The 26,446-nt window shown below is 41.9% G+C and overlaps 1 protein-coding gene across 5 annotated transcripts in view; it reads right to left on the reverse strand.

Annotated features, from left to right (window-relative positions):
- Window positions 1-680: 680 nt before the first annotated feature.
- Window positions 681-26,446, reverse strand: part of SPDL1 (spindle apparatus coiled-coil protein 1) — a 38,875-nt gene continuing 13,109 nt past the window's right edge. For 4 of the 5 annotated variants that reach the window (XM_077327138.1, XM_077327139.1, XM_077327136.1 and 1 more), the window contains 10 exons: window positions 22,583-22,755; window positions 17,842-18,018; window positions 17,157-17,351; window positions 16,413-16,562; window positions 13,940-14,038; window positions 12,672-12,782; window positions 11,522-11,662; window positions 8,717-8,823; window positions 7,595-7,782; window positions 1,368-6,714 (listed from right to left, as the gene is read on the reverse strand). In XM_077327138.1, the coding sequence (XP_077183253.1) occupies window positions 6,212-6,714; window positions 7,595-7,782; window positions 8,717-8,823; window positions 11,522-11,662; window positions 12,672-12,782; window positions 13,940-14,038; window positions 16,413-16,562; window positions 17,157-17,351; window positions 17,842-18,018; window positions 22,583-22,744 (1,833 nt within the window). In that variant the 5' untranslated portion in view covers window positions 22,745-22,755 and the 3' untranslated portion in view covers window positions 1,368-6,211. The other variant, XM_077327140.1, reaches the window with a different exon arrangement.

Below are 26,446 nucleotides of genomic sequence, written 5' to 3' on the forward strand. Positions count from 1 at the left end.
ATGGTAGCACTGGGCAAACTTTTTTTTTTGCTATAAACTCAGTATTATCACATGTATTTATCAACACCATGGTCCCTCCTTCATAAAGTGCAAAAGTTCAAGCACTGATGTGCACCACTGAGGGATTATGCCCAACAGGCACTCTTGGACCATTCAACTCTCCTCTCCTCCTTGGATGCCTTAAGATGCTCACCCAAGGAATAAGTAACGAACACCTACCCTGCAAAGACCTTTCCAACTTCAGTTAGGTCTCCCCAAACCCTCAGGACCAAGTCTTTTCATTCTGCAATAAGAATGAAGGTGGCAAAAAAAGTCTATCATCCCAGCTAAGCTGACAGGGACCAAAAACGTTCCTGCTTGTGCCCAAAACTGTTACCACAGGAAAGTAAAGTTGGGACCCATTGCATTGAGAAAAATCCAGTTCATAGCCACCACCTGTGGGGTGTACAAGATGCAGCTGTTACTGTTACTTCACCTTCAGTGTCTAGTGAGTCTTATTCTGAGGGGAATGGGGTACAAAACTGTGGGCAGAACAGTTGTTTCTTTGAGATCAATGGGACAGTTTGGATGCAATCCTGGCTTAGTGTCTTAGAAGCATGTGATTAACTTCCAGAAAGTTCTGCATTTTAGCCTTAAATTTTAAAAGTTTTTATTAAATAAAGCACATGACACGTTGAACATAACAATTTGAAAGGTTTATTTAAACTAGAACATTTGACAAAGTGTTAAACATATCATTGTAATCAGAGAAGTGGCAATGCATATTAAGATGTCTTTGGCTGGGGATGCCAAATCTAGGTATTATCTCCCTGCAACTCACTTAACTCAGTTGATATAAGTGTACAGCCCCACTAGAGTCTTTCATAAATAGGTAACATTATGATAAATATATCTTTAAAATGATCTCTGAAGGTATTGTAATATCTATGTTAATCAAATCACTGGTATGTTTATTATAAAGCAAATCGCTTCTGAGGAATGATACACAATCTAAACTATCTGTTCAACTGAAACAGTCGTTTTTGAGGATTTTCATTTCAGTACTGCAAGTTCTCCTCATCTAAAAAACACCATTATAAATTTCTTAAGACCTGTAGGCAGAGTATTTAAATACAAGGCACTGAAGAAATAAGCCAAGTGTTCTATTCCAATGCTTTGTCCTACAATGAAAACAGTAAGGCCCTGAGCAATACAAATATTTTCAAAATTATTGTTGAGCACACTGAGTTTCAGGAGCTTCTCTGGAGGACATATGTATTACAGGGTATGTTTTCTTTTGGCTTTTCTTCTCCTGTTTACTTGGATCTTCAGCTGCACCAGCATTGTTTTCTTCTGTCTTTACTCCAAGTTCAGATGTAAACCTACAGGCAAAGCAACCACTCTAACTTCACTTTTAGATGAAATTTTGTCACTTTTAATACTTTGCTACTTAAAACAAACATTAGTTGCACTGAAATCACATTTCCAAGTTCGTTCAACCTTATCATTGATTACAATTAATTTTTGAGTATCATTTATGTAACTCAAGCCATGCCAAAACGGGAAAAAGCAGACACACACCGTGCAAAGAAATCAAACAGCTTTATGTGTAGGTACAAAGATGTAATGTTTGTGTTTTCCACTAGCTGTGGAAACTGCTTCATATAAGCAACTTAGAATATGCAAGACTTGGTTTATATATTTGCACTACTATTTCTTGGCTCATAATAGTCTAATAGGCCAGAAAGATTTTCTGAAGTTGAAAAGAAGCAGTGGCAATTGAAGGGATCTGATGATATTCTACAAATTGACTAACAAACATGGTAAGACAAGCAAGTGGCTTGTGGACTAGAACCTTTTGTGCATTATTGATATCTTGGATATAACGTGTGGAAGTGTAAGGAAGTCTTGCCACAGGCTCCATATTAGATTCCTAAACGTGGATTTTGTGCTGTTAAGTTCCACATGCATATAGGACAAACTAAGGATAAGAATGCAAGGACAAAATAAAGGCATTATGTTCCTGTGCTACTGAAGTCATTGCAGCAGGGCAGGCCTCACTGCACTTAAAAGAACCAGGACTGAATTGCTAGACGTTACCCAATCAAAATCCTTTTATTCCAGTCTGCCTTGTCCTATAAGCACCAGCAGTGTGACTGAATTGTATCACTAACTGCTATGTAGCTAATACAATGTTCTCAGGCTCACCATCTGTACCACCCAGCAACACAGGACCTACTTTTATACAGTATAATCCCATGCTACAGTAGAAACATGACCATTGCAGGATCTTTCCCTCCCAACAGGTGGCCAAAAGAAGGCAAGATATCCACGCAACTGGTCCAATCCACACAACTGGATGACAGCATTAATCCATACTCCTCTTGCAGCATGAGATTGCACAATAGGGAAGCAGATCCCTCTGCTGATTGCATTTGTCCAAGGTCCTCAGAGAAGGATTAACTAGGTTATCATAAGCCACTTATCTTCGGCTCACCCAGGACTATTTTTCCCCAATGGAAAAACTAGATGTAAGAAAGCAGGGAAAAGACTGAAATGCAATAATAAAACCTTTGTTAACCAGCAGAAATAGGTAATTAAGATTGCCATTTAATCAACCCTTCCCCCCCAAACAAAACAAAGCTAGTCAGTCAAGCTTTCACTATAACCATGGCCAGAGCCCACTGCCTAAAATCAGGCTAGGAATAAAAGGAAGCATATCTTGATGGCGTCCTCCTGGCTATCTGCACATCCTGCTCAGCAGAACCGGGGTGGGGGACACTTAGCCACAATTTGTCTCCTACCTCCAAACCATCGGTCAGTTGGCCAGCAGTTGAGGATTCAAAGGGCCAGGGTTTACTGTGCCTTGCCCTTTTAAATCTCTAGCCAACATACAACTGAGCAACAGTGTGGGAGCAGGGAACAAGGAGGAACAGCAGGATCCCAGCTATGAAGACAACTGCTCAACAGTTGTGTCAGCAGGTAGCACCCATGGCTAGGACTAGAACCCATTCCATACCACTGCCTGCTCTTCTTTGAGACCAAGCAGTGGCCAACATGCTAGTAAAAGTTTTGGCACTTCGTTAACTATTCTCTCTTTTGGAATAGGTGAAAAACAAACTTTTACTCACTCAAAATGTATGATGTTTTTATTGAAGAATCTACACTGTATCACGGAAAACATTTTGTAACTAATTTTGTTCACAATTAATATGATACTGAAAAGTACAGTAAATTTTAACTCAGTAGCAAAATCTTTTAATTTTTCCAGATTAATCACATTGACCACCTGAGGTCATTTAAAACTACATGCAAATTGCATGCCATGTCGCTGAGCCCTCTGGCCTATGTCCATTAGCAAAGGCTCTCATGTGTAATTACATTTTCTAGTTAAGAAACTAGTGAAGTCCCACATAGTAATATGGCCAAAAAAACTGAGCTACAGCCAAGTTTGTAATGAAGTGAAATCCCACTATGCTTCCTGCTTGTCTCCCTCCCCTGCTCCTTTCCTCCATCACCTGTTCAGTGTCCCCTTCAAGCATGGCAGGTGCATTTCTAGATATGAACCGTACTTGTAGTTTACCACCTCTGCATGCCTACCTGTGTTCCTAGCTCCTTGCTTCCGGAGCTGTATGAAGGCTGTTGGCTGCTAGCAAAGATGGGGATTGGATTATTGGCTATTTGATACCACAGAATCATAATGACAGCTACAGGAAAAGCGATACTATTCTATTACTAGTAATATAGCCCGCTGTATGAGGAATACAGCGGGCGCTAGGAACGAACCTTTGTGCGTGTCCCCCGGCGGCTGTCCTCTGGGGCGGCGGTGGCTCTTTGAGGGGGCGGCCTGACGCGGCGAGAGGCGTGAAGGCCGGGAGCAACTGCGAGCCGCGCTGTGCGTGGCTCTCAGTTGCTGGGGTTGGGAATCAGAGGGACCAATCGGCAGGAGCTTTGCGCCTGCCGATTGGTCCCTCCGATCGTCTGTCCAGAGGAAGGGTCCAATCCGGACCCTTCCTCATCACGGACAGATCCCGCCCCAGAACCCCTTAGCGAATTATTTAGTCCGCGGCGCCGCAGGTGGTATTTAAATGCAGTTACGGGGGGGGGGGGACTTCTGTGATTAAAGATTCCTGGTTCACCTATAACAACATATTATATTATGCTCTGCTTGGCTCACACAATGCTCTCCTTCTCAGGCTGGCAAAGCTTTTAAGGAAGAAAAAGTAGACAGACTCAGACTCCAAGATATGAGACATTATAGGAGTTTAATTGTAATAGCTGATGCATCCAACACCACATTAAGACAATCCACTAATTGGCAAAATTTATGTGTCAGTGCTATTCAAGTAACTTGTCTTACCACTCTTTGGAAGCAGCATTTTATATGTTAAACTAGGTTCTTGAGTGTCCTGTTCTTTCTAACAAAAGTCCAGAATTCTGATGCACTGAGTCTTCATGTGCAAACATACACTTGCCTCCCTATGAAATTCTTCCTTCACAATGCAAAACCAAGAAAATCTAACTTGCTTAAGGAATGTGTAAAGGATGCTATTGGTTCAGAAGCCCTCTTTAAACACAAACTCCAATGATATGCTGGAGTAAATTCAGAGGTATACCAAGTCTTCTTAGTAGACTGGCTACACATAGGCTTCTCTGTTAACTGTATGTGCAGATTTGCCATATGTTTCCAAGGGAATCACCCTGAACTTCACACAGAGCATTAACTTGACTACCAGTCCCCTCATTCTTCTTCAAACTACCATATCAAGCTTAGCTGTCCTTCTCCTCTGCGGTACTCACCTCTGAATTGAGGTTCTTTCAATTTCATGAGCCTAACTTCTTCATACTCAAATGAAACAACTATTTGACTCCTCCATCCATTCCACCTACTCATCTTTCACCTACCTGCTTCAACTCTCTGAGCAACTCCAGGCCTTTATCTATAGCAGAGAGACTGCCCTAAAATGTACAATTAGATGGTACTATTTGGGAAGCCTGGCTGAATTAGGAAGCACAGATGGATTAACCAGATTTCCATGATTTTGCCTTAAGGAGTGAAAACTCCAATCTGCCAAATCTTAGGAAGAGATCCTTCAACTATAAACTGCCCATGCAGCAAATGTAAATGGATGCATTATTGAACTGTGAACAGTTCTTACAACTACCCTACCCAACTGAATACTAGCAGCTGGATTACACTTTTCACTGTAAATCTGATAGCCATGTCTCACTGTTATTCTAGCACTATTCCCAAAACATGGCAGAAAACTTACACCTGTCCAAGGAAAAAACCTTTCAAAGTAGCACAGCCTGCAAAAACTTTGCTGTTTCATACTATACTCCTTGTCTTATACACAAGATAGAAAAGCAAAGCTCAAAAAGGTAGGCTTTTCACTAGTTAAATAGCTAACCCACCTGTGCATCAAATTTTCCACCTTGTCATCCTATAAATAGCAGCCTCCATTTCTAGTTCCCATCAGCCACATCATTTCTTTGCAAAGCCATTTTTCAATACACATTTTCCATTGTCAAGCTAATCTTATCAAGACTACTTAAAAGGAATAACATTACTAAAACAAACACTGAATTATGCCCTAGATAGGATAGGATCTCCATTGCTACCCTATCTACTGCAGCGAGGGGGGGGGGGAGATACAACACTGAAGAAGTCTGAGCAGCTTGCCCTTTTTCTGTTGAAGAAAGCTACTTAGGGCATCTGGCCAGGTTGAAGATTAATGTCAATCCCCTTCTCCAGCAGCTTTGTTAGACAAATGTCTACAGTGCGAAGAATATTCATCTTGAGAGGTTATTATGAAAATTATTGTTTTAAAATATTTCTATTTGCTTTGTAAGTTAAAAAGGAGTAATATGCTTAATCCTAAATACTTTAACAATTATTAAGACAATTTCAGGCACCCTGCTCCCCATCTAGTTCAAAATTAGATCTTTCATTATGTGCCACATGCACTTTCCGTTCTAAGCTAAGTTCATGTTCATTGTGAAAGCTCAAGTGGCTTTTTGCAATTTCATTTAAAAAGTAGTCATAATTTGACATGTAAGCATCATGCTGTACCTTGCAATGTATGCCAGTTTAGAAACTGAGTAAGATCTGAATACATACAATGGCTAATATGGATGGCATAAACACAGCATCAAGTACTAGTTCATTACTACAGCCATTTAAATAGTAGAAACACAACTTTACGCTCTGTCCGTGATTTAAAAGTCCTTCTCAGTCTATTATTTTTTTAATCTTTTTAAGGGGCTTTGAAAACACCAGAGCAGGCAGCTGGAACTGAGGGATTGCACTGCATGCCACACTGAGAAAGTAAATGAAGAAGTAGATAGCACAGTTCATGCAGCGAAAGAAAAGAGATGTAGATCTGTTCCCACTGCCTTGTGCATGCATATTAGAAGACACTGACCTGGTCACTGGAAAAGGTGCAGTACCATTTCCATCTTTCTTTTTTATACTTTTCTTGTCATGTTCTTCTTCCTTGATCTTAACTCTCTTCTTTTCAGGCTGATTCATTTTTTGATGCATTGCTGAAGGCTGAACGACATTCATTGGCGCAGCTTGTAGAGAGGTTTTCACAGCAGCTTCACTTATTACCTCTTCATATGTTTGAGACAGCAGTGAAGCAGCTGCATGTGCAGAGATCCTCGCACTATTTGAGTTATCAGAATCCATGTTCCCTTGATCCTTCTTCAAACTGATGGGGTTTTTCATTAACTCTAGTGCAGCATGAGAAGGGGGAGGGGGGAGAATACAGAACTATTCTTAATGTTAAATGATTGGTTAACTAATTAGCCTTAACTGCATTAATATAGACCCCTTAAAGAAAATGGCTTATACAGGAGACCACTATCTCCTAGAATGACTTGCCAGACCCCTTATACAAGTCTCTTCTTACAAGCGGAGCCTCACAGTGAGCTTTTATCTTTGTTACATTCACCCAGGGCAACTGCAAGGATTCAGGATGTTCCAACATTTCCAGGTCAATAAAGGATTTCCTAAATGTTTACATACCCATGACCAAGCATTATCAGAAAAGTCTCCTGTTATGCTTTCTATACACTACCATGAAGTGTCACTGTAACTGATTTTGCTCTATGCTTCCAGAAGGACAGCACCAGTTGTTGGATTTGGACTATGAAACAATGACCACTTATATATTTCTTTATGTCAGCCTAATTTCCTTCGGCAGATCATGAAAGCATGCAAAAGGAACAAAATATATTCTATATACAATAAATAGTTACCTTAGCTACACAACTGACTATTGTATATGATTGCTTTGAAGGCTCTTACACAAACATTTGCACAGAGTTGCTATGCTGAGGTTTGCTAGGCTATTTTGGGTCTCTCTTGGGTAGAAAGGCAGAATATAAATAAAGTAAAATAAATCTATGTTTTAATGAAGTTAAAATGCTGTTCTGATTATTCTATAAAAGTTCTCTTGATTCAGTGGTCTGAATTGTGAAAATAATTTCAATTATTACTGGTATAAGTAATGTCCCCTTGCTCTTGTACTCACGTACAGTCTTCCAACTCCAGGCACTCCTGAATATTTAGTGATTAATTCTATTCCATTCAGGGGATTTAAGCATTTACCTTGAGGTTCATACTTGATTCTCAGTTCTTCCAGTAGCACTCGCAAATTTATACTGTCACTTTGACAAGCCTCAAGCTGCCTTTCACTTGCAAAAAGCTTCCGTTCCATCTCCAAAACCCGCTGATTTTCAAACAAAGCTTTCATCCGCTGTAAGGATAATTCACTTCTCAAATTTTCTAACTCCTTACTGCCAAATTAAAAAAAATAAAGAAAAAAATCGTTAATGAGTAAGTACTGGATAATTTATTATCACTTCAGAATTCAGTTGTTTTATCACATAAAAGATGGTTATTATTTGAGACTGAACTCACTAATCAGCTTCTGTGCAAATGAAGAACTCCTTCCTTCTCTTAGTTACCCTACCAGTATATGGTAGGGTAGGATAATTAAAGGCCAGAATCTAAAACAGAATTAAACTTCATCCATGAAATAACCTTTGACAGTTCGTTTGAACAGGACGGTAACAGATTTTAGATGCTAAATTAATTTTACCATCACTGGAATAAAAATGACACTTCATTCGTCTGATGGGTATTTTGTGTGCACGTGTCTGTTGGGGGGGGGGGTAAACAGACTTCAAAGTCAGTCTTAAAAAGGAAAGCCTTTGGGATACCACTCAACAACTGATTATGCACAGGGCAGGAAATCCAGGATGGTGGCAGCAGGGCAGCCCTGATTATGCATGAGGAAGCTGCCATCCCAGCTCTGGCCCAGCAGAGCACCCCAGAAGACCCACGGCAAGGGAACGCGGAATTTTCCACTTTCCCTGGGATACCACAGGCACCAGCGGGGGCCAGCGCCCTGCATAATGGGCAGAGCTGGGCCTTTCAGCCTGGCCATTCGCCCAATGTATCATCTCCATTTCAGCCTGGCCATTCCCCCAATGTATCATCTCCATGGAGCCAGCCGGGAAGTCCACCCACCCCCACCTTTTGTGCCCATGCTATGCCAGAGCAGCCTGCATATGCTGGGGGATTCCCTCCCCCTGTCCATATATGGGAAGCACCAGGGCATACTGCCATGGCATGGCTGTTGCCGTGCATAATGGGTCAACATCACATAAGCTACAGAGAGTGAAAAATGCCTTGGTTATCCACTTTAACACTTGATTTAACACTTACTCTGAGTTCTCAAGCTTCATCTGCAGTAAGTCTGTGTAATAGCGATGTCCAAATTCTGTGCATTCAGAAGTATTATAAAGCATCAGTTCTTTTGAGTTTTCAGACACCTGCAGGAAAACAATTATAAAAACAGAAACCAATTGTTTACATTCCATATTTTTAGTGTTCCATGATTCAGTGTTAATGACCAATTGCAGAAATGAGGTTGTAAAATGGTTCACAAATAAATGCATCTCATAGACCCATTATGCACGGGGGAAATAACGCACATTCGGGGTGGAATGGCGGCGACTAAAATCACCGATAACACACAGTGCCGGCTGCAACCGGCCGCAGCTTCGGTGCATGCCGCCGAAAAAGCCATGTTAGCGAAACACGGAAGAAAGCGCAACTTCCGGGTAACCGGGGCGCAACCAAAAGCGGCGCCGGGATCGACGCGTGCATAATCGGTTACTCTGGGTTTTGCCGCCGTCACACCCCGTCCCATGCGTAACCGGTGTGCTTCGCGTCTTCCCCCTCCGCGTTTTCCATGTGACCTGAAATCGCCGTTTCAGCAGCCGTGCATAATGGGCCATTCGGATTCGTGAAATACTGGTGTAATTAAATGTATTTTCTCTGTGAAAGTCTGAGTTGAACTTTTTAACAGCCCCTTCTCTTGACAAACCAGGCAGGGAGGGAGAAGTCAGTAGAATCTTCATACAAAGTCAGTAGAACCTTCATACTAATGCAAATGGATCTATCTAAAGACAATGGAATGACAAGTTCTCCCCTTTTCTCCAACCAGGAAATAGAGGTCTGGAGGACTGTAGATCAGATAGCCTCCAGGTATTCCTGGATATTCTCCAGGAAGTAGCTCTTTGACCCAGCTTGACATGGTAAGTGGGCAGGGAAAAGAGAGATGATAAAAGTGGAGCAAAGAAGAGCTGGTGGATTCCACCAGGGCAGTGAGATCTCTTAACTGAGGTCTGAGGCAGGCAGTCATTTTGACCATGTTGCTACATGGAGAACTGAAGGAAGCTTCAGGGTAATGGAACCTCTGTAGAGATTGGTAACTTCTTATGCCAAGAAGCCTGTCCTATATTTTAACATTGTATTTTTAATTTGGAATTATATTATAATGATGACTGCCCCTCTTGGGAAGCCTTTTTAGGGTGTTTAACAACAAAGTAATTAAATAACCATTAGTTGAAATAACATAAAAAAAAACAATTCATAACATTAATAAAAACCAGTTAAAACAATCTAAAGCATTTCACACAATTTCATCACTGCACCAATGTCTGAAGCGTTTTACCCAGTTCTTCTGCTCACTCTGGCATTGTACTAAAAGTAGTGTAAAATTTTCCTTTTTAATTATTACTTTGGATTCTGGTAATGGTTCTCTGTACTCCACAGACCTCCACTGTCTTGGAAATACTATTGAAAAAGGGCCGCCAAGAACAGAAAGTCTGCAGTGGCAAACAGCTATTCCTCTAGGGGCACACCAGATGTCCGTGTGGTGGCCAGGCATTGTGCAATGGGAAACACAGAAGCAAGGCCTTGGAATTGAAAAGGGACACTGGCAGATGACTTTCAATAATGTGTGACGGTGTTACAAGCTTCTCTGACTACTGGCGGATCTTTTAGGATGTGCAGCTGGATATTCTTCAAAATGAGCTCAGGATAGTCTTCAAAATGAGCAATGTGATCAGACCCTCATAAGACTGGTATCGAAGGGGGTCCTGTTCTTCGGCAGCCCCGCAAGGCGGCAAGAGGGCTTGGCCAGGCAAAAGGAAGGAAATTTCCCCCCTCCTGCTGCCCCGTAGCCTTGAAAGCGCTCTCGCGGCTAAATGGAAGGGAAGCCCCCCCCAGGCGGCAGCACCGTGGCAGCTTCCTTGTAGGCCACAAAGGGAAGGGCATGGGCCGCTTCCCTTTAGACCGCCAAGTGCTCCCGCCAGTATGTATACACACACATACATACTGTGTCCATCTCAAATCCCTAAAACAGAGTTCAGTTTTGTTTTTTTCTCCCCAGATTTGGTGATTTTGTCACTTTTTGCTGCTGCTTAACAACTGAAGACTCAAGGGTAACAAAACTGGTTGGTTTGACTTGGAGGGACTGGTCAGTGTTGAAGTGGGTTCAGACAACACTTTTGATGTCAAAACAGCCTGTTCCCAAAAAAGGTAGTGCAAATGGGACCATCTGTTCCTCCACATCAAGAGCATCTTAAATAATGTATGCCACTCTCACGTTATGGGCCTTGACCAAACACAAGACAGCAGTTGTGGCAGCCTGTGAAAGCTAGTTTCCTGCCACACTCCCTTCAGTTCATAAAGGGTGTTGTTTTAGTCATGAAATGAAAGCAAGAAGATGGAGAAGGGCTAAGAAGCCTCAAAGAGAACTCCCCAGTACTGTTAGGAGAGATAGAATGAAGAAATAAATGTCTTAAAAATAGCTCTGAAGAGACAAAGTCTGTGAATTTCCAGAACAGGTGTTGTGGACAAAAAAACTCCCACTGAAGATACAGCTCCTCCCCCTGAAGAATGCAGAGGCCCACATCCCATGGAGAAGGGATTCTTGTCCTTAGTTTGTGGCTCTAGAACACAGAATAGGAGTCTTGTTTTCTATACAAAGGGTTCCCAATAGTTAGGAGGGTGAGCTCTTTCTGTAGTAGTTCATTAAGTTGGATGTTAACTCAAGGGCTTTCAGACTACTTTTAAACCCTGGAACACATTATTTTCCCCCCAAGGGAAGAGTACAATACTATGTACTTCCCTGCTAAATGAAGCTGGACACAAAGAAGCTTTTATTGTTAAAGCACATACCTTGGACTTTTCCAGCTGCTTCACTTTCATTAGAAGTTCTTCTATTTCACTATTCTTTTGTTGAAGCATGTTCTGTAAACGTTCCAGCTGATCATGCTCTCCCTGTGATCCCTTCATCCGAAGTAGTGTAGCCATCTGTAGCTGTAAATCCAATCGGATTTTGGATCAGCACTCATGCAATAATCTTCACTCAGACAACTCAAGCATTTGGAATTGTACAGGATAACCAGGATCTAGAGAACTTGCAGTCCTCAGCACCATAATCAAGATAGACTGCATCTCTAACTTCAACATACACCAATCTGAGCCAAAATGGGAAGTTAGTATATAAATACAATATTAAATACATAAAATGCTTTGCCTGCTGTAACAAGTTTTTCCAAAATATATTTGCCTTATCCAAAACATCCCTACTAGCCTGGAATATGAATTACAATCAAGTTACTTAAATGCCACTAGAAGGAGATTCTAGACACATATACCCACTGAAGAAGGGGAAAATAGTTGTCCTTCTGTACCAGTGGTTCTCAACCTGGGGGTCGGGACCCCTTTGGGGGTCAAGCGACCCTTTCACAGGGGTTGCGGCAGGGCAAGCAGCTTGGCTGAAGCGGTGCCATCCACACAACAGCCTTGCAGTGTAGATCGAGATAGAGCGTTTGTCTGTCTGGAGCAGAGATCAGCATGATGGGACAAGAGGCAGAACTGAGAAACCCTGGGGGAAAAACAATTTATATGCAATCATGAACAATGGATCTTCACGGCATTGGTCAGTTTTGGTTTAATTTCTGTGAAAGAACACTTGCATAATTTTATGGTTGGGGGGGTCACCAAAACATGAGGAACTGTATTAAAGGGTCGCGGCCTTAGGAAGGTTGAGAACCACTGTTCTGTACTCTTTCAAGTAGTTTACAGAATTAGTATAGAACTATTTATGTACCCCACACACATTAAAGCACATAAATGCTTAGAAACGCTAAGTAATTACAAACACACGCATAGCTATTAGCTTAACCGCCTGAGATTTCTAAGAATTGTATGCTGCTTGCATACAAGAACTAGAAATGGTGTATCAATAAAGCTAACATACACACTCAGTTCCTATCCGGCATTCATTTTCCTTCTGCCTAAAGAAATTCTGTATTAATCATACCTTCATTCTTTGCAGATGTTCTCTAATAAAAGTATGCTGCTTTTGTAGTAACTGGTATTTTACATTTGCACTGATAAGCTGTCGCTCCATTTCTGCTCTCTTGTCCTCCACCTTTAAGATAATAAGGAACATGGTAAAAATGGATTCAAGTGAGTAGCTGTGTTGGTCTGAAGCAGCACAACAAAACAAAATCAGAGTCCAAAGGTGCCACTGGACTCTAATTTTGTTTTATGGTAAAAATGGTTACATGTATCAGTGACACTTTTATACATTAACATGTCATCTGCAACCACAGTGCAGGACATAAAATATATCTTTTAAATCAACTTATATGTAGTTACCTTTGCATTATTAATCTGTGTTCCATACACATTTGAGCTTCTCTGCTGCAAGGCTAGTTATTTATGTTAATTAATAGCTGTTTTATTGAGTAGCATCAAAACTGCTGGTGGAAAAATGATCTGGTCTTTATTTTAAAAACAACAATGCACTTGTACTTTATTCCATCCATGTCCAACTAGTGATTCCAATCCCTCACCAAGTTGTCCAATGTTTCCACTTTTACCCTGAGTATTTTTTTTTTTAATGAAGGGCTGGGGTAACACAAAAACTTTAGATCAATTTATCCAATAGGAACATGGGTCAACCTTAAAGAAAAATACTATTCTTCCTCTGTGTTGCATTTAAGTATGCTTTAAGCAAGAGCTTAAAGGTACCTGTAGATGGCAGTTCCTGAAAAATTAAGACCCAGAGCTGGAACTGGAGCTACCTGAAAGAAGAGCTACATCCTTGTCTTGACACTAGACTATTTAGCATTACCACTGCTTTTTTATTTGTACTTATCCTCTTAATCTGTTAAACCTGGGGAAGGGAGGGACCCCCATGAAATATAATACCATAGTGCTCCACCTTCCTAAGCAACCATTTTCTCCAAATGAGCTGATCTCTGCCGTATGGAGATCTCTTGTAATTCTGGGTGGTTTCCAGGTCCCACATGAAGGTTGACAATCCTAAGTATGTAGCTTAGAACAATGAACTTAACTGACATTTTAGCTATCTTGTCACCCAAGAGGTAAGGCATGGTATAAATATTTTAATAAATAAAACAAGCAACAAAGACTTGTATGAACCTTGTAAATTCAGTTTCTGAACACTTCAGTTCTGAAGCAACCAAAGCTAAAGGTTTTTCACAAAAGGAAATATAATTACTGAGTTTCACACAGGATTTGGTGCAAATCTTTTCGGTTAACCTTAACAAAAATCAGTACCTCAGCAAACAAAGAATTGCCTTTACTGGAAGGATCTAAGGCCTCTTGCTGTGCGTGATCTAATTGAGCCTGAAGATCCCTATTCACCTCACGAGCTTTCTACAGGTGAGAACAAACAAAATGCATTAGTATCTTAATGCGGCAACCACTGAGAAGGACAGTATAAAATCAAATAAATCCTTATGCACATGGCTTTTTTTTCAGCTTCTTCAATCTATAATACTGTTTGCCAGTCACAAATGAAGCCTGCCCAACCCATCAGTTTGTCAGTCACAATTGCAAATCCATCATCGTAAATGGAAAAACAAAGAATTTTCATTTTCACTGAGCGAAGTAGAAAGTACTGCAATTCAAACATGGAATCCAAAAGACCTTATTGATGTATACTAGGAGAAAATTATTAGAACATATGCCTCCTTTTGATTGTCAGAACCTCTGTTCACTATGGTGATCACCATAAAATCATAAAAAGAGCCCCGCTAGATTAGACTAATCATCCATCTAGACCAGCATTCTGTCTCACACAGTTGCCAACCAGTTCCTCTGGAGGCAACAAAAGAGCACAGAGGCCAAGACCTTACCCTGATGTTGCCTCCTGTCTTAGAGGTTTAGTGTCTCTAAATGAAGACCCTCAGTCACCATGCCTAGTAGCTACTGATAGCCCTATCCACCATGTAATCCCCTATTATTCCTGAGGCCATCACTACATCCTCTGGCAACAAATTCCACATTTTGATCTTCATAAAGAAGTATTTCCTCTTGTCCATCCTGAATTTACTGCTCATCAACTTCACTGGATGCTCTCAAGTTCTAGCATTTGGGGAGTTTAGTTTTTCTAAACTGAAAAGTCCCAGACTCCTCAGCCTTTCTGCATAGGGAAGGAGCACCTAGACCCCTAATTATCTTGGTTGCCCTTCTCTGTACTTTTTCTAGCACAGTGAGGTCTTTTTTGAGATATGGTGACCAGAATTGTACACGGTATTCCAAATGAGTCTACATTGTAAATCAAATATTGGGGCATTATAATATCAGCAGACTCCTACTCTGAAGTGTAGGACACCTTACTGAGATTGTGAAAGGAAAAGACCAGTTTTCAGTAGGTGGCACCTGGTGACTAGCATGTGGAAGTTAAGCTGGTCCTGAAGACTTTCAAAGTGGCCTGGATTAGGTTGTTCATCTTGTACTCCATATAGCAGCAATTATTAGCCAATGCAAGTGTTCAGTTTAAAAGAGCAGCATAAGCAACTATTTCTGCCCTACATCCAGTAATACATAACAAGTGCACAAACTTGTGATGTAGCTAAGTCATGGACAAGTTCAAGAAGCCTAACTGATTGAAGAGTATGGGGCAGGTTAGAGAGCCAGCTTGGTGTAATGGTTAATAGTGACGGCTTCTAATTTGGCAAGCCAGGTTTGATTCTCAGCTCTTCCACATGCAGCTAGTTGGGTGAACTTTAGCTAGTCAGTCCTGTTAGAGCAATTCTCACAGAGTTTTTCATCAGAGCTCTCTCAGTCTCACCTACCTCACAGGATGTCTGTTTGTGGGGAGAGGAAGAGAAGGTGATTGTAAGCTGCTTTGGGACTCCTTTGGGTAGAAGAAGAAGAGCTGGTTCTTATATGCTGCTTTCTTTACCCAAAGGAGTCTCAAAGCGGCTTACCGTCACCTTCCCATTCCTCTCCCCACAACAGACACCTTGTGGTGGGTGAGGCTGAGAGAGCCCTGATATCTCTGGCTGCAGTTTTATCAGTGCCGTGGCGAGCCCCAGGTCACCCAGTTGGCTGCATGTGGGGGAGCGCAGAATCGATCCTGGCCCGCCAGATTAGAAGTCTGCACTCCTAACCACTATACCAAACTGGCTCTCTACACTACACCAAACTGGGCAGTGAAAAGCAGGGAACAAAACCCCAGCCCTTCTTCTCTTCTTCTAGAGTGGGATGAAATAAGTTTACTGTAGCCAGTAGAACTATACGTGCTGCAACAAATCTATTTCTGATCGTTCTCAGGCTGTGCGCTTGTGGAGAGGAAATCTGCCGGACAAATGGCTACATGGAGTCAATTAGCAGTAGGATTCATTTCTGTTCCAAGCCTACTTCACTTACTGATAACGTAAGACAGCATGAGCTAACAGAATGGGCAGTACCAACTGGTGGACTCCACTGCAATTTGCTTCCAGAAGCTCTTGTCATATGCTACCAAGTAGGTCTAGATGCCAAGTTGGTTCTGAAGAAATATTCAGCAGTTTCAGTACCAGCACTACACCTGATCATCACTTAAGTTCAAATATTTCAGTTTGTGTAAGAGAATGCTGTAATTCTGTTGTCACTCCAGTATAAATCCACTGCAATTGATTGGACTGAACTTTGCACAAGACTGCACTGAAAGAGATATGCATAAAATAATCAGGCTCTACTATTTTAAGATGAAAGAGAGTAGCATCTGTCACATGATGCATCAGCAAGCAATATACATCACCTCTAATGCATTACAATAAGAAGCAAGATCTTTTTCTTTGTCTTCTCTCTCTTCTTCAAGCCGTGAGACACGATTGCTGAGATTTCTGTTTACAAGTTCTAGTTGTTCTTTGCTGTACTGCAGTTCGTGTAACCTATCCTCAAGTTCTCCCTGTTGCAAAATTATGAACCAAGTTAGTATTTCTGTGCAGCAAGAAGTTATATCCTCAGACATACCACTGTGGCCAAATAATCTATATGCCACCTTTCATACAAGACTAGATCCCAGGATAATTTCACTATAAATCTGCAAGGTAAGATAATCAGAACATAATGGTACCTGGCAGTGATTTATATAGTCTAGGTTCCAGATATGAGGAATACATGGGATGGGGTTACAAGGAGCTGGCTGATGGCTGCAGTGCCAACTCAAAGAATCAGCCCTTTACTTGAACTGTAAGAAACCCCAAACCCATATATACAGTGACTGAAGCCTTCGGGGAGGGCGGTACATAAATCTAAATAAATAAATAAATAAATAAATAAATAAATAAATAAATAAATAAATAAAATAGTTATGATTGGCATTTACATTATATTACTTTCAATGGTTCTCAAGGACATTAACTGCTGAACTGCAATATGATCCAGTTTTTGCAATAAAGAGTTGGCTTCCCTAGATGCAGCCTAGCCTACAAGCATATAGTATTCCAAACAGACTAATGCTTCGTATTAGCTATTTCATCCACATTAATTTTCCACATACCTTTGAGTTTTCAAGAGCTATTAGCTCAAGTTGTAGATTGAGCACTTCTGAAGACATCGTTTCATGAACACGCTCTGACATTATACGCAGTTCTTGTGATTTAGAAGTAATGATCTCCTTAAGATGGTCAACTTTGTGCTTCAACTGCTTTTCACTAAGCAGACTTTCATCTAGCTCGGATTTCAGTTTTTCCACCTTAGGAACAGCACATTTGTTATGTCATTGTAGGCAATTATTATGCACCTTGCATTTTGATCCCCTGAAACATGTTTCTCTGCAATTTACAAGTAATGTTCCATCGAGCTTCAAAACCCCATTAGTACATGCTGGCAGAAGACCAGACACTCTTCCCACCCTCGCTTCCCAACTCAACCACTTATGAATTACAGCTGATTTTTAAGATTGCAGAGTACAGCTGCATATGCCATTTGGATAAAATATATTGCTTAGTATCCAAAAGAACCAAGACAAATTCCAATTATGTTGTCATAATACTTTACACTGTCTAATCAAGTTTAATAACCAGCTAAGTTACCACTTAGCTAGAAAAAAACTATTCTAACCCAAACGCTTTTGTCCAATGAATAGTGTCTAGAACTTTTTAAATAAATGTACAGCAAGTAATTATTTGTTGTAGGTATCAGTCATAGACACTGTATATTACACATGTTGGTATACTCCAAACCTTAGTCTTAAGTTCATTTATTTCTTGTCCATGCAGTCTTTCTTGTTGTTCTCGCAGTGTTTCTAGCTGTGTATTTTGTAGCTGCTTCAGCGTATCATATTCAGCATTTAGACTTCCCAACATTCTAGACTTTAGTTCTAATTCTCTCTGGAGAGAATATTTTTCTTGTTCAAACTTCTGAAAAAGAAATGCCATACTTTTAAGTAGACCACAATCTATGATGCAGTGTGAGTAATCTATATGCATACTAATCCTTTTACTTTCAATAGTGCAAACACACAAAGCAAAGCTATGAAATTCTTTTAAAATTCACTAGGCTTCAAATATGAAAGCAGAGGTTTTAAGAATAAAGATTCTCACTAAACATATATGAAAGAGGGCAACAGTTTCAGAGAAAGATTTACACACACTGAGGTCATATGGGACAACTTCTTATAACCATGGTCCTCAAAGAGTTCTCAAAAGACTCACTAATACGACATTCTGTCTGTAAAGGTAAAGGTATCCCCTGTGCAAGCACCGAGTCATGTCTGACCCTTGGGGTGACGCCCTCTAGCGTTTTCATGGCAGACTCAATACGGGGTGGTTTGCCAGTGCCTTCCCCAGTCATGACCGTTTACCCCCCAGCAAGCTGGGTACTCATTTTACCGACCTCGGAAGGATGGAAGGCTGAGTCAACCTTGAGCCAGCTGCTGGGATTGAACTCCCAGCCTTATGGGCAAAGCTTTCAGACGGCTGCCTTACCACTCTGCGCCACAAGAGGCTCTTATTCTGTCTGTACCCTGTACCAATTGTGTACATAAGTTCTTCATCATTGAACAAAGATTCAAAGAAGATTGGTTGTGCAATCAACAATCTCATCAATTTTGATTATGAGAAACTTTAAAAGTTACAAGTGTTAACTGCAAGGAACAGTAGGTTAATATATCTACAAAAATATATCACAGAACTATAAAAACCTCTGCCCACAGGCAGGAGTAGAGAAACCATTTTTTAACCATAGATACACAATGAATGGTTATGCCTTCCAGAATGAAACAAGAGCTAGGAATTGCAAACTTAATAGTCTGTAAGCATTTAGCCTTGAACTGTGATCCACTATTTTAACTCTGATGTCACAAGCATTCAGGGTGCCCTCAAGAATATCTAACACTGTTTGACAAGTACACATAAAATGCCAACAACTAATGAATTCATAGGTACCTGCACTATGAACCAGGATTTGTCTCTACTTACCACCCCCTACAAATATATTATATAATACATTAAGCAGACATAAGTGGGTCTGTCCTTATGAAAAATTCATAATTCCATCTTGGTTGTCAGGGCACCAAGTTTAGACACTCTGCGGGCCAATGTAATGGCCACCAAAAACAGAGTCTTCATTCTAAGCAATCTTAGAGGAATTGTCTGAATTGGTTCAAAGGGAGCCTTGGTCGAGGCCAAAAGAACCACATGTAAACGCTTTGTCATGAAGTGATAACACACAGGAGGATCCCTTGTAGCTGTACCCTTGAGGAACCTGCAGATGTGTGTATGTCATGTCAGAGAGATGCCCTGGACTGTTGGCATGACTGTGGCCAGGGCCGCCACTTTCCTACATAGTGTGGAAACCCCTGGTGTGTCCTTCTAATAGGAAATCTAATGCAAAATTGATGAAACCCAGGTCTATGGGTCTTTGTTTTCTTCTGCATCACCAAATGGGAGGCTTTCAAGGTATAGTTCTAAAGTCTAGTGGTGGAATATTTCCTAGAACCTAGCATTGTTGACTACCTCTGAAGAGTGACCCCTAGCCATTAGTGCTTCCCACTCAATCACCATGCAGCCAGGTTGTACCACTGAGGTGAGGGTGCTAAATGGGACCCTGAACAAGGATTGACCAACAATTTGATGAAGGACTGAGGTGCTGAGGACAGGCTGAAGGGAAGGGCCTTGTATTGGTAATGTATGACATGGCATTATAATCTGAGGTGATGATCTCCATTGCCCAAACATAGATTAGGGCAGTGGTCCCCAACCTTTTTATCACCAGGGACCACTCAACGCCTTTTACTGAGGCCCGGTGGGGGGGTAGTTTGCTCCTCTACTCTCAACCGCTGTCCTAACGCTCTCTGATCGCTATTGTAATGTTTAAACATCCCTTCAAAATAAGATACAGACACGCCACAACAATGAACATAAGGAACATTTTATTTTCATGGAAATTTTAACTCATGACAATGACAAATCAATGGGAACCCTGAGTTTGTTTCTCTGCAATGAGATAGTCCCATCTGGGAGTGATGGGAGACAATGGCACCCGAAGTGTGTTGTAAAGGGCCGGGGGGGATGAAGTAAAGGGCCGGGGAGGGGGGGGGAGAAGGCGTCCTTCAGGGCCTACCTCCAATTAGTCGAAAAACCACATGTGGTCCGCGGCCCACAGGTTGGGCATCGCTAGATTAGGGGACCTGATCAGGTGTCTCAGAATAGGGCAAGACCCCTGCCTACTGGAACTGCCAGGCAGCCATGCTCTTGCTAGTTTGTTGTTGCTCTTGTCTGACTGGGTGTTGAATTGTCTGAAATATCTGGGGTGGCCTCCCCCTCTCGTTTTGACCCCGATTTTGGAACTAGAATCCCCTTCCGGAATCCTGACGGAAACTTGAAAGCTTGTGCTTGGGACAAAAGGAGTAACTGAAACTCTTCCTATCCCCTCTTTGAATGTACTTGGGCATAACCTTCTATTAATGGTCTCTACTAATACCTTATTCAACATGTCCACCTGAAATTGATATGCAATGACAACTGATTTTGAACTATGATTAAGCTTGCCAGGCCATCACCCAAAGTCCGCAATGAGCCAATAATTAGGCTGCCATGGCTCTGGCCGTGAAGACCATAATGTCAAGGAAGGCATCAGAAGAAAAGGATGAGGTCTGGAACATCCTCTGAACTCCCTCAATCTCCTTTCTGTTTTCCTCTGGAAGCAGTTGTAACAACTTCCTGGACCAAACAATGGAAGCCCAGTTAGCAATAGAAATAATGGAGGCAGCCCTGACCACCATGGCCATGGCTTTGTATGCCCTTCTTAAAGCATATTTTATATCACTGGTATCCCTTGGGGATCCCTGGCCGTCCTCTGACAGCAGGCCAAAGACCTGTAAAGCAGCAGTAAGTGCATTGACAAGAAGGACTGAGTGTATTTTCGGCATACTGGTGTTGACAATCCACAACATATATATTTGACAATGGCTTTGTCCATTCCTCCCTTATTTTCTTTTCAAGAAACTGGGGAAAGGGGAAAAGCTTATCAAAAGCTTCTCAGGTAGGAAAAAAGCCTGGGTTAACAATTGCATTAATGTTGGCTTCAACTGTTTTTGGAGCCATGGTTGCCAGCACCTTACACAAGAGGTAGTCATCAGGTTTGAAGAACCTCTTGGAGAGTTCTGGAACCTTAAAATCTTCCCCTATGTCCTCATCAGAAAGAAATTCTTCCTCATGAGGAGTGCTCTTATTGTCTGTAAACTCTGCATCTAAGGAATCCATCCTGGATCTTTTTTGTGCTGCCTTGTTCAACCAAGAATGTGTTAAGTTGGCCTGAGGAGGAGGAATGCAAGACCCAGATTGGTAAGCAGGGTTTGGCATTTCAAGAGTTGAACACACAGGGGGGGAAATCCCCTCTCTGAATATCACCCCCATCTCCTTCCTCAGTACAATAAATGAATTTAGCCCAGTCCATAGGGGATGAATGGGGTTCCAAATCCACCCACGTGACTTCCTTGTGTAAGATGGCCCTCAGTGTGATCTTGGCAAGGAAACTGGGGTTCCAATGAGGGCTGCCTGGGAAGGCAAGCCCAAAGGAGCAGGCAGACAAAATGGTGCTTCCCACCCTTATGTCATGTTTCCTGCATGCCAATTATCATGTGGGGCCATCTGATGCTCTAAAGCCCCTGCTGCAGCCAGTGCAGCCCTGTCTGGGAAAGTGCTGGCCAGAACAGGGGAAGGCTTGCAATCCTTGAATATCGGGAAGGGCAAATTGCCCTCAGATGAAAAAGCGCCCACACAAGGATCAGCCATGACAAAGGGGTGTGTGTGTGAAAAGTGTGCCAAAAAATTCCTCCAACAGTTTAAAAGTGGCTGAGAAGCCCTTTAACAGGAGCTTCCTAACTGCACACAAATGTTTCTCCCTAGCCTCGAAGAGGAAGGAGAAGACAGAAAATAGAGGAGAATGGCAGGGGCTTGTGGAAATTGTAGTCCGTGGACATTTGGAGGGCCGCAGTTTGACTATCCCTGGATTAGATAAAGGCAAGCATGAAAGAAGGTATGCTCCCTTTAGGGGCAGGAAGAGAACTGGCTCAGGAGTTGTTCCCCACAGGGAGACAGAAAATTGCAGAAGATGTGGTCCAGCCTCCTTGAGTGAAAGGTGGGAAAACCCAGCCAAGGTGCTCTTCACCTCAGAAGAACCTGAGAGTTTAACAGTATCATACTACACTGTGGAGAGGAAGACATACATCCTGATAATCCCCTCCCCCCTTTTTTCCTTCACTGAGATCATTAACTTTTAAACACTGTTTCATAAATTAATGCCATTAAATTGTTAACAGTTTAGGCTAAAGGACTAAACCAACACATCAGATGTTTTATGTAATACATGTATTATATTTAAAGAAGATTATAGCTATGCTAGACTTGCTTCCATACCACTGAATAGGAAGGAATCTGTTTACCTAAGAGCATGTTTCTACATCTAGTTTTTAAAGTTTACCTCTGTTAAGGTGACCATTTCATTTTGCAGTTCATCCAGCTGATTCTGCAACACATTCTGCACCTCCATCAGTTCTAAACCATATTGTGCCGCCTTTCGTCTTTCTTCTTCAGCCTCTTTTAGCTGGCTACGAAGGCGTAATATTATCTCATTGGTCTCCATCTCTTTTAACCCTTAAAATCCATTATGTAAAAAAAGAAAAAAGAAAAGTCGTTGTGTCCTCAGTATTTTAACTTTACCTGCTAGAAGTTCTGTGTTCATCACAAAAACGAACTATGGAGGGTGCATGCACCTTGCTTCCTCCCCTCCCACCAATTTTTAATACTGAAAAATATGTCAACCATGAAAGTCTGGTTCTGTCTTCATCACAGAACCATTTGGTGAATGCTTCTTCGGAAATGACTCCTCCTTGTCTGCTGAGCATCAAAGACAAGCTAACACATATGGATGTACACATGCACACTTAAAACAATGCTATTTAAAGCCATCCAGAAGTGAAGATTGTTTTAATAATCAGATTCCTATTGGCATAAAATACGTTCTTGCTCACCAGTGCATGCTAGATTAATGTAGTCACTGTTAAAGTATTAAACAGCATAATACGAAATCTTGTAAATTTCACAGAGCTCAGTAAATGATACTACCTAGTTATGATTTGAACAGTAGTGTTTTATCATACTAAAATGTTCTATTGATATAACAGAACAAATTTTGAGTCCACTGGCACCTTTAAGATCAACATAATGTGCATTCATACTTCTTCAGATATTAATACAATTGTTTTAATGCATTAGCCATAAGCCACAGCAGTTTCCAAAATACACCTAGTTTACAAAGTAAGCATAGTAAAAATAAAATTTATATGTACATCTCCTGTAGGGTTTATTTTGTGTAATCAAAGGTTGTTACTACCTCTCAAAGAACATAAAATTTAACATCATTAAAATAACCAGATCTAAGAATACTTATGTAAAAATACTTATGTAAAAAAGTTTAAGAAGAAGAAGAAGAGTTGGTTCTTATATGCCGCTTTTCCCTACCCGAAGGAGGCTCAAAGCGGCTTACAGTCGCCTTCCCATTCCTCTCCCCACAACAGACACCCTGTGGGGTGGGTGAGGCTGAGAGAGCGCTGATATCACTGCTCGGTCAGAACAGTTTTATCAGTGCCGTGGCGAGCCCAAGGTCACCCAGCTGGCTGCATGTGGGGGAGCGCAGAATCGAACCCGGCATGCCAGATTAGAAGTCCGCACTCCTAACCACTACACCAAACTGGCTCTCTTTAACCCTTTAGATACAATGATCGCCCTATTTTCTTGGCTTTCAAAACGAACCAGTATACCAGTGAATCTATGAACGTGAATCAGTACTTGAGAAAAGAAAAATCAGCTTCTTTGTTTCTGCAAGGTGTAAGGAAGTGGGCATCTTATTTTCCCCTCCACCACTATTTCCCTTTCCTAAAGCCCCCATCTCTCTCCTTTTTATGCTGACTTCTCTCCTTCCCACCCACTAGTCAACAAATCTTTATCTGTCTCTTCAACTTTAGCTGCATCCCACCCACTGACAGCTTGCACCAAGGAAAACTATGGTTCAGTTGTGTGGTGGGTCAGGCTACTTCCAGATGGATGGTGCAAGAACCTGTAACAACAATCCCCATGCCCCTAAACTCCCTCCCCCTGACAGCTCACATGTTCACTGCTTCCATTTCTCCTTCTCCTTCCCACCCACTGACAAACCTACTTTTTGTGCCCCCCCCATCTACACCATTCTCCACTTCTCAAAATAAACCTCTGAGTATGTCAGACTGAGAATGTAGAAGAAGAAGAAGAAGAAGAAGAGTTGGTTCTTATATGCCGCTTTTCCCTACCCGAAGGAGGCTCAAAGCGGCTTACAGTTGCCTTCCCATTCCTCTCCCCACAACAGACACCCTGTGGGGTGGGTGAGGCTGAGAGAGCCCTGATATCACTGCTCGATCAGAACAGTTTTATCAGTGCCGTGGCGAACCCAAGGTCACCCAAGCTGGTTGCATGTGGGGGAGTGCAGAATCAAACCCGGCATGCCAGATTAGAAGTCCGCACTCCTAACCACTACACCAAACTGGCTCTCCCAGTTCATGAGCTTTAAAAGCAGAGTGGTGATTAGATCTCCCAGATAATAGTCTGAAATTCTAGCCATTCTGGTTTTCAACGGATCTAGAAGCCAGGCCTGGATGAGTCAAATCACAGAATCATAGAATGGAAGGGACCTCCTGGGTCATCTAGGCCAACCCCCCCCCACCACCACACACACACACAATGCAGGACACTCATAAACCTATTGCTCAATTTCTGTAACCTGATATCCGCTTGAACCTTCATAGAATGAGCCTCTCCATCAGGTAGCTATCCAGCCTCTGTTTACAAATTTCCAAAGATGGAGGAAGCCTGTTCCACTGAGAAACCACTCTGTTAGGAACTTCATCCGTATGCATAGACGGAATGTCTTTTGAATTAATTTCATCCCATTGGTTCTGGTCCGTCCTTCCGGGGCAAGAGAGAACAACACTGCTCCATCCCCTATATGGAGAGCCATCTTGGTGTAGTGGTTAGGAGTGCAGACTTCTAATCTAGTGAGCCAGGTTTGATTCTGCACTCCCTCATGTGCAACCAGCTGGGTGACCTTGGGCTCACCACAGCACTGATAAAGTTGTTGTGACCGAGCAGTTGTGTGGATCACTGTGGCCAGATGATCAGAGGACAAATAGGGTGCTAGTAGCTGTGCTTGGCACAGATGAAAAAACGCCGTTTGGGCTACCTGTGTGACCTGAGCCACCATCTGATATCTCCGTCTGAAAGATATTCAAGTGAAGTTGTTATCTCCTGTCACCGGTCTGTCATTCCAAAATCTTCAGAAGTGCCTTTGATTCTAAGATTCTTTGTTCTTGATTGAATTTAAAGTACTTCGAACCTCACTTTTTCATGTTGCTTTGCAGTCCTTTAGTTCTGTCATTTCAGATTCCACTTTTATGATCTTCATTTTGTTTGGTATTTGAGTCCACTGATTTCTTTAAATTAGTGATCCCCAACCTGTGGGCTGCGGGCCACATGTGGTCCTTTGACTAATTGGAGGTGGGCCCCGAAGGACGCCTTCTCCCCCCAGCCCTTTACTTCATCCCCCCCCCAGCCCTTTAGAACACACTTCATTGTTGTGGCATGTCTGTATCTTATTTTGAAGGGATGTTTAAACATTACCATAGCGATCAGAGAGCGCTAGGGCAGTGGTTGAGAGTAGAGGAGTAAACTCCCCCCCCCCACCGGGCCTCAGTAAAAGGCGTTGGTCCCCGGCGTTGAGTGGTCCCCGGTGATAAAAAGGTTGGGGACCACTGCTTTAAATCATCAATTCTATTCAAAAGTTTTTTTTGGTGTCTATGACCTCCTTTTTCACAAACCAAATTTCTTTATGAAGTCCCTCAGTTAGGGTTCTCATTTCTTTATTATGTTTTTCTATTACACATAGCATTTGTGCATTGTCTCGTCCTTCATCTTCTTTATCTCCTTCTTCCACCTTAGATTTTACAGTTCTTTTCGAATAAGCGATATCCTTCTTTTCCCTCCAGTAGGAGAATAAGTCAGTGAAAGATTTCTTTTTTGGTGATTTTTTAAAATGTCTTAATTTAACTGACATCATTTCAGAAAAAAGGATAGGTTCAATATCTCATTATCTTAACAAGAGCAATATTGAATCCTTACCACAGGTTCCTCTTAATATTTGAGAAAGGGCCATCTAGGCGGTGCTAGCTGGGACAGGAACCTGTGGTCCAGCCTGGGCTTCTGCCGCTCCAGTGGGCCAATCTGAATGGGCCAGCCCCTAGAGCGTCCGCCTCTGCAA

The sequence above is a fragment of the Paroedura picta genome, chromosome 3, assembly GCF_049243985.1.
Source record: "Paroedura picta isolate Pp20150507F chromosome 3, Ppicta_v3.0, whole genome shotgun sequence".
NCBI lineage: Eukaryota > Metazoa > Chordata > Lepidosauria > Squamata > Gekkonidae > Paroedura > Paroedura picta.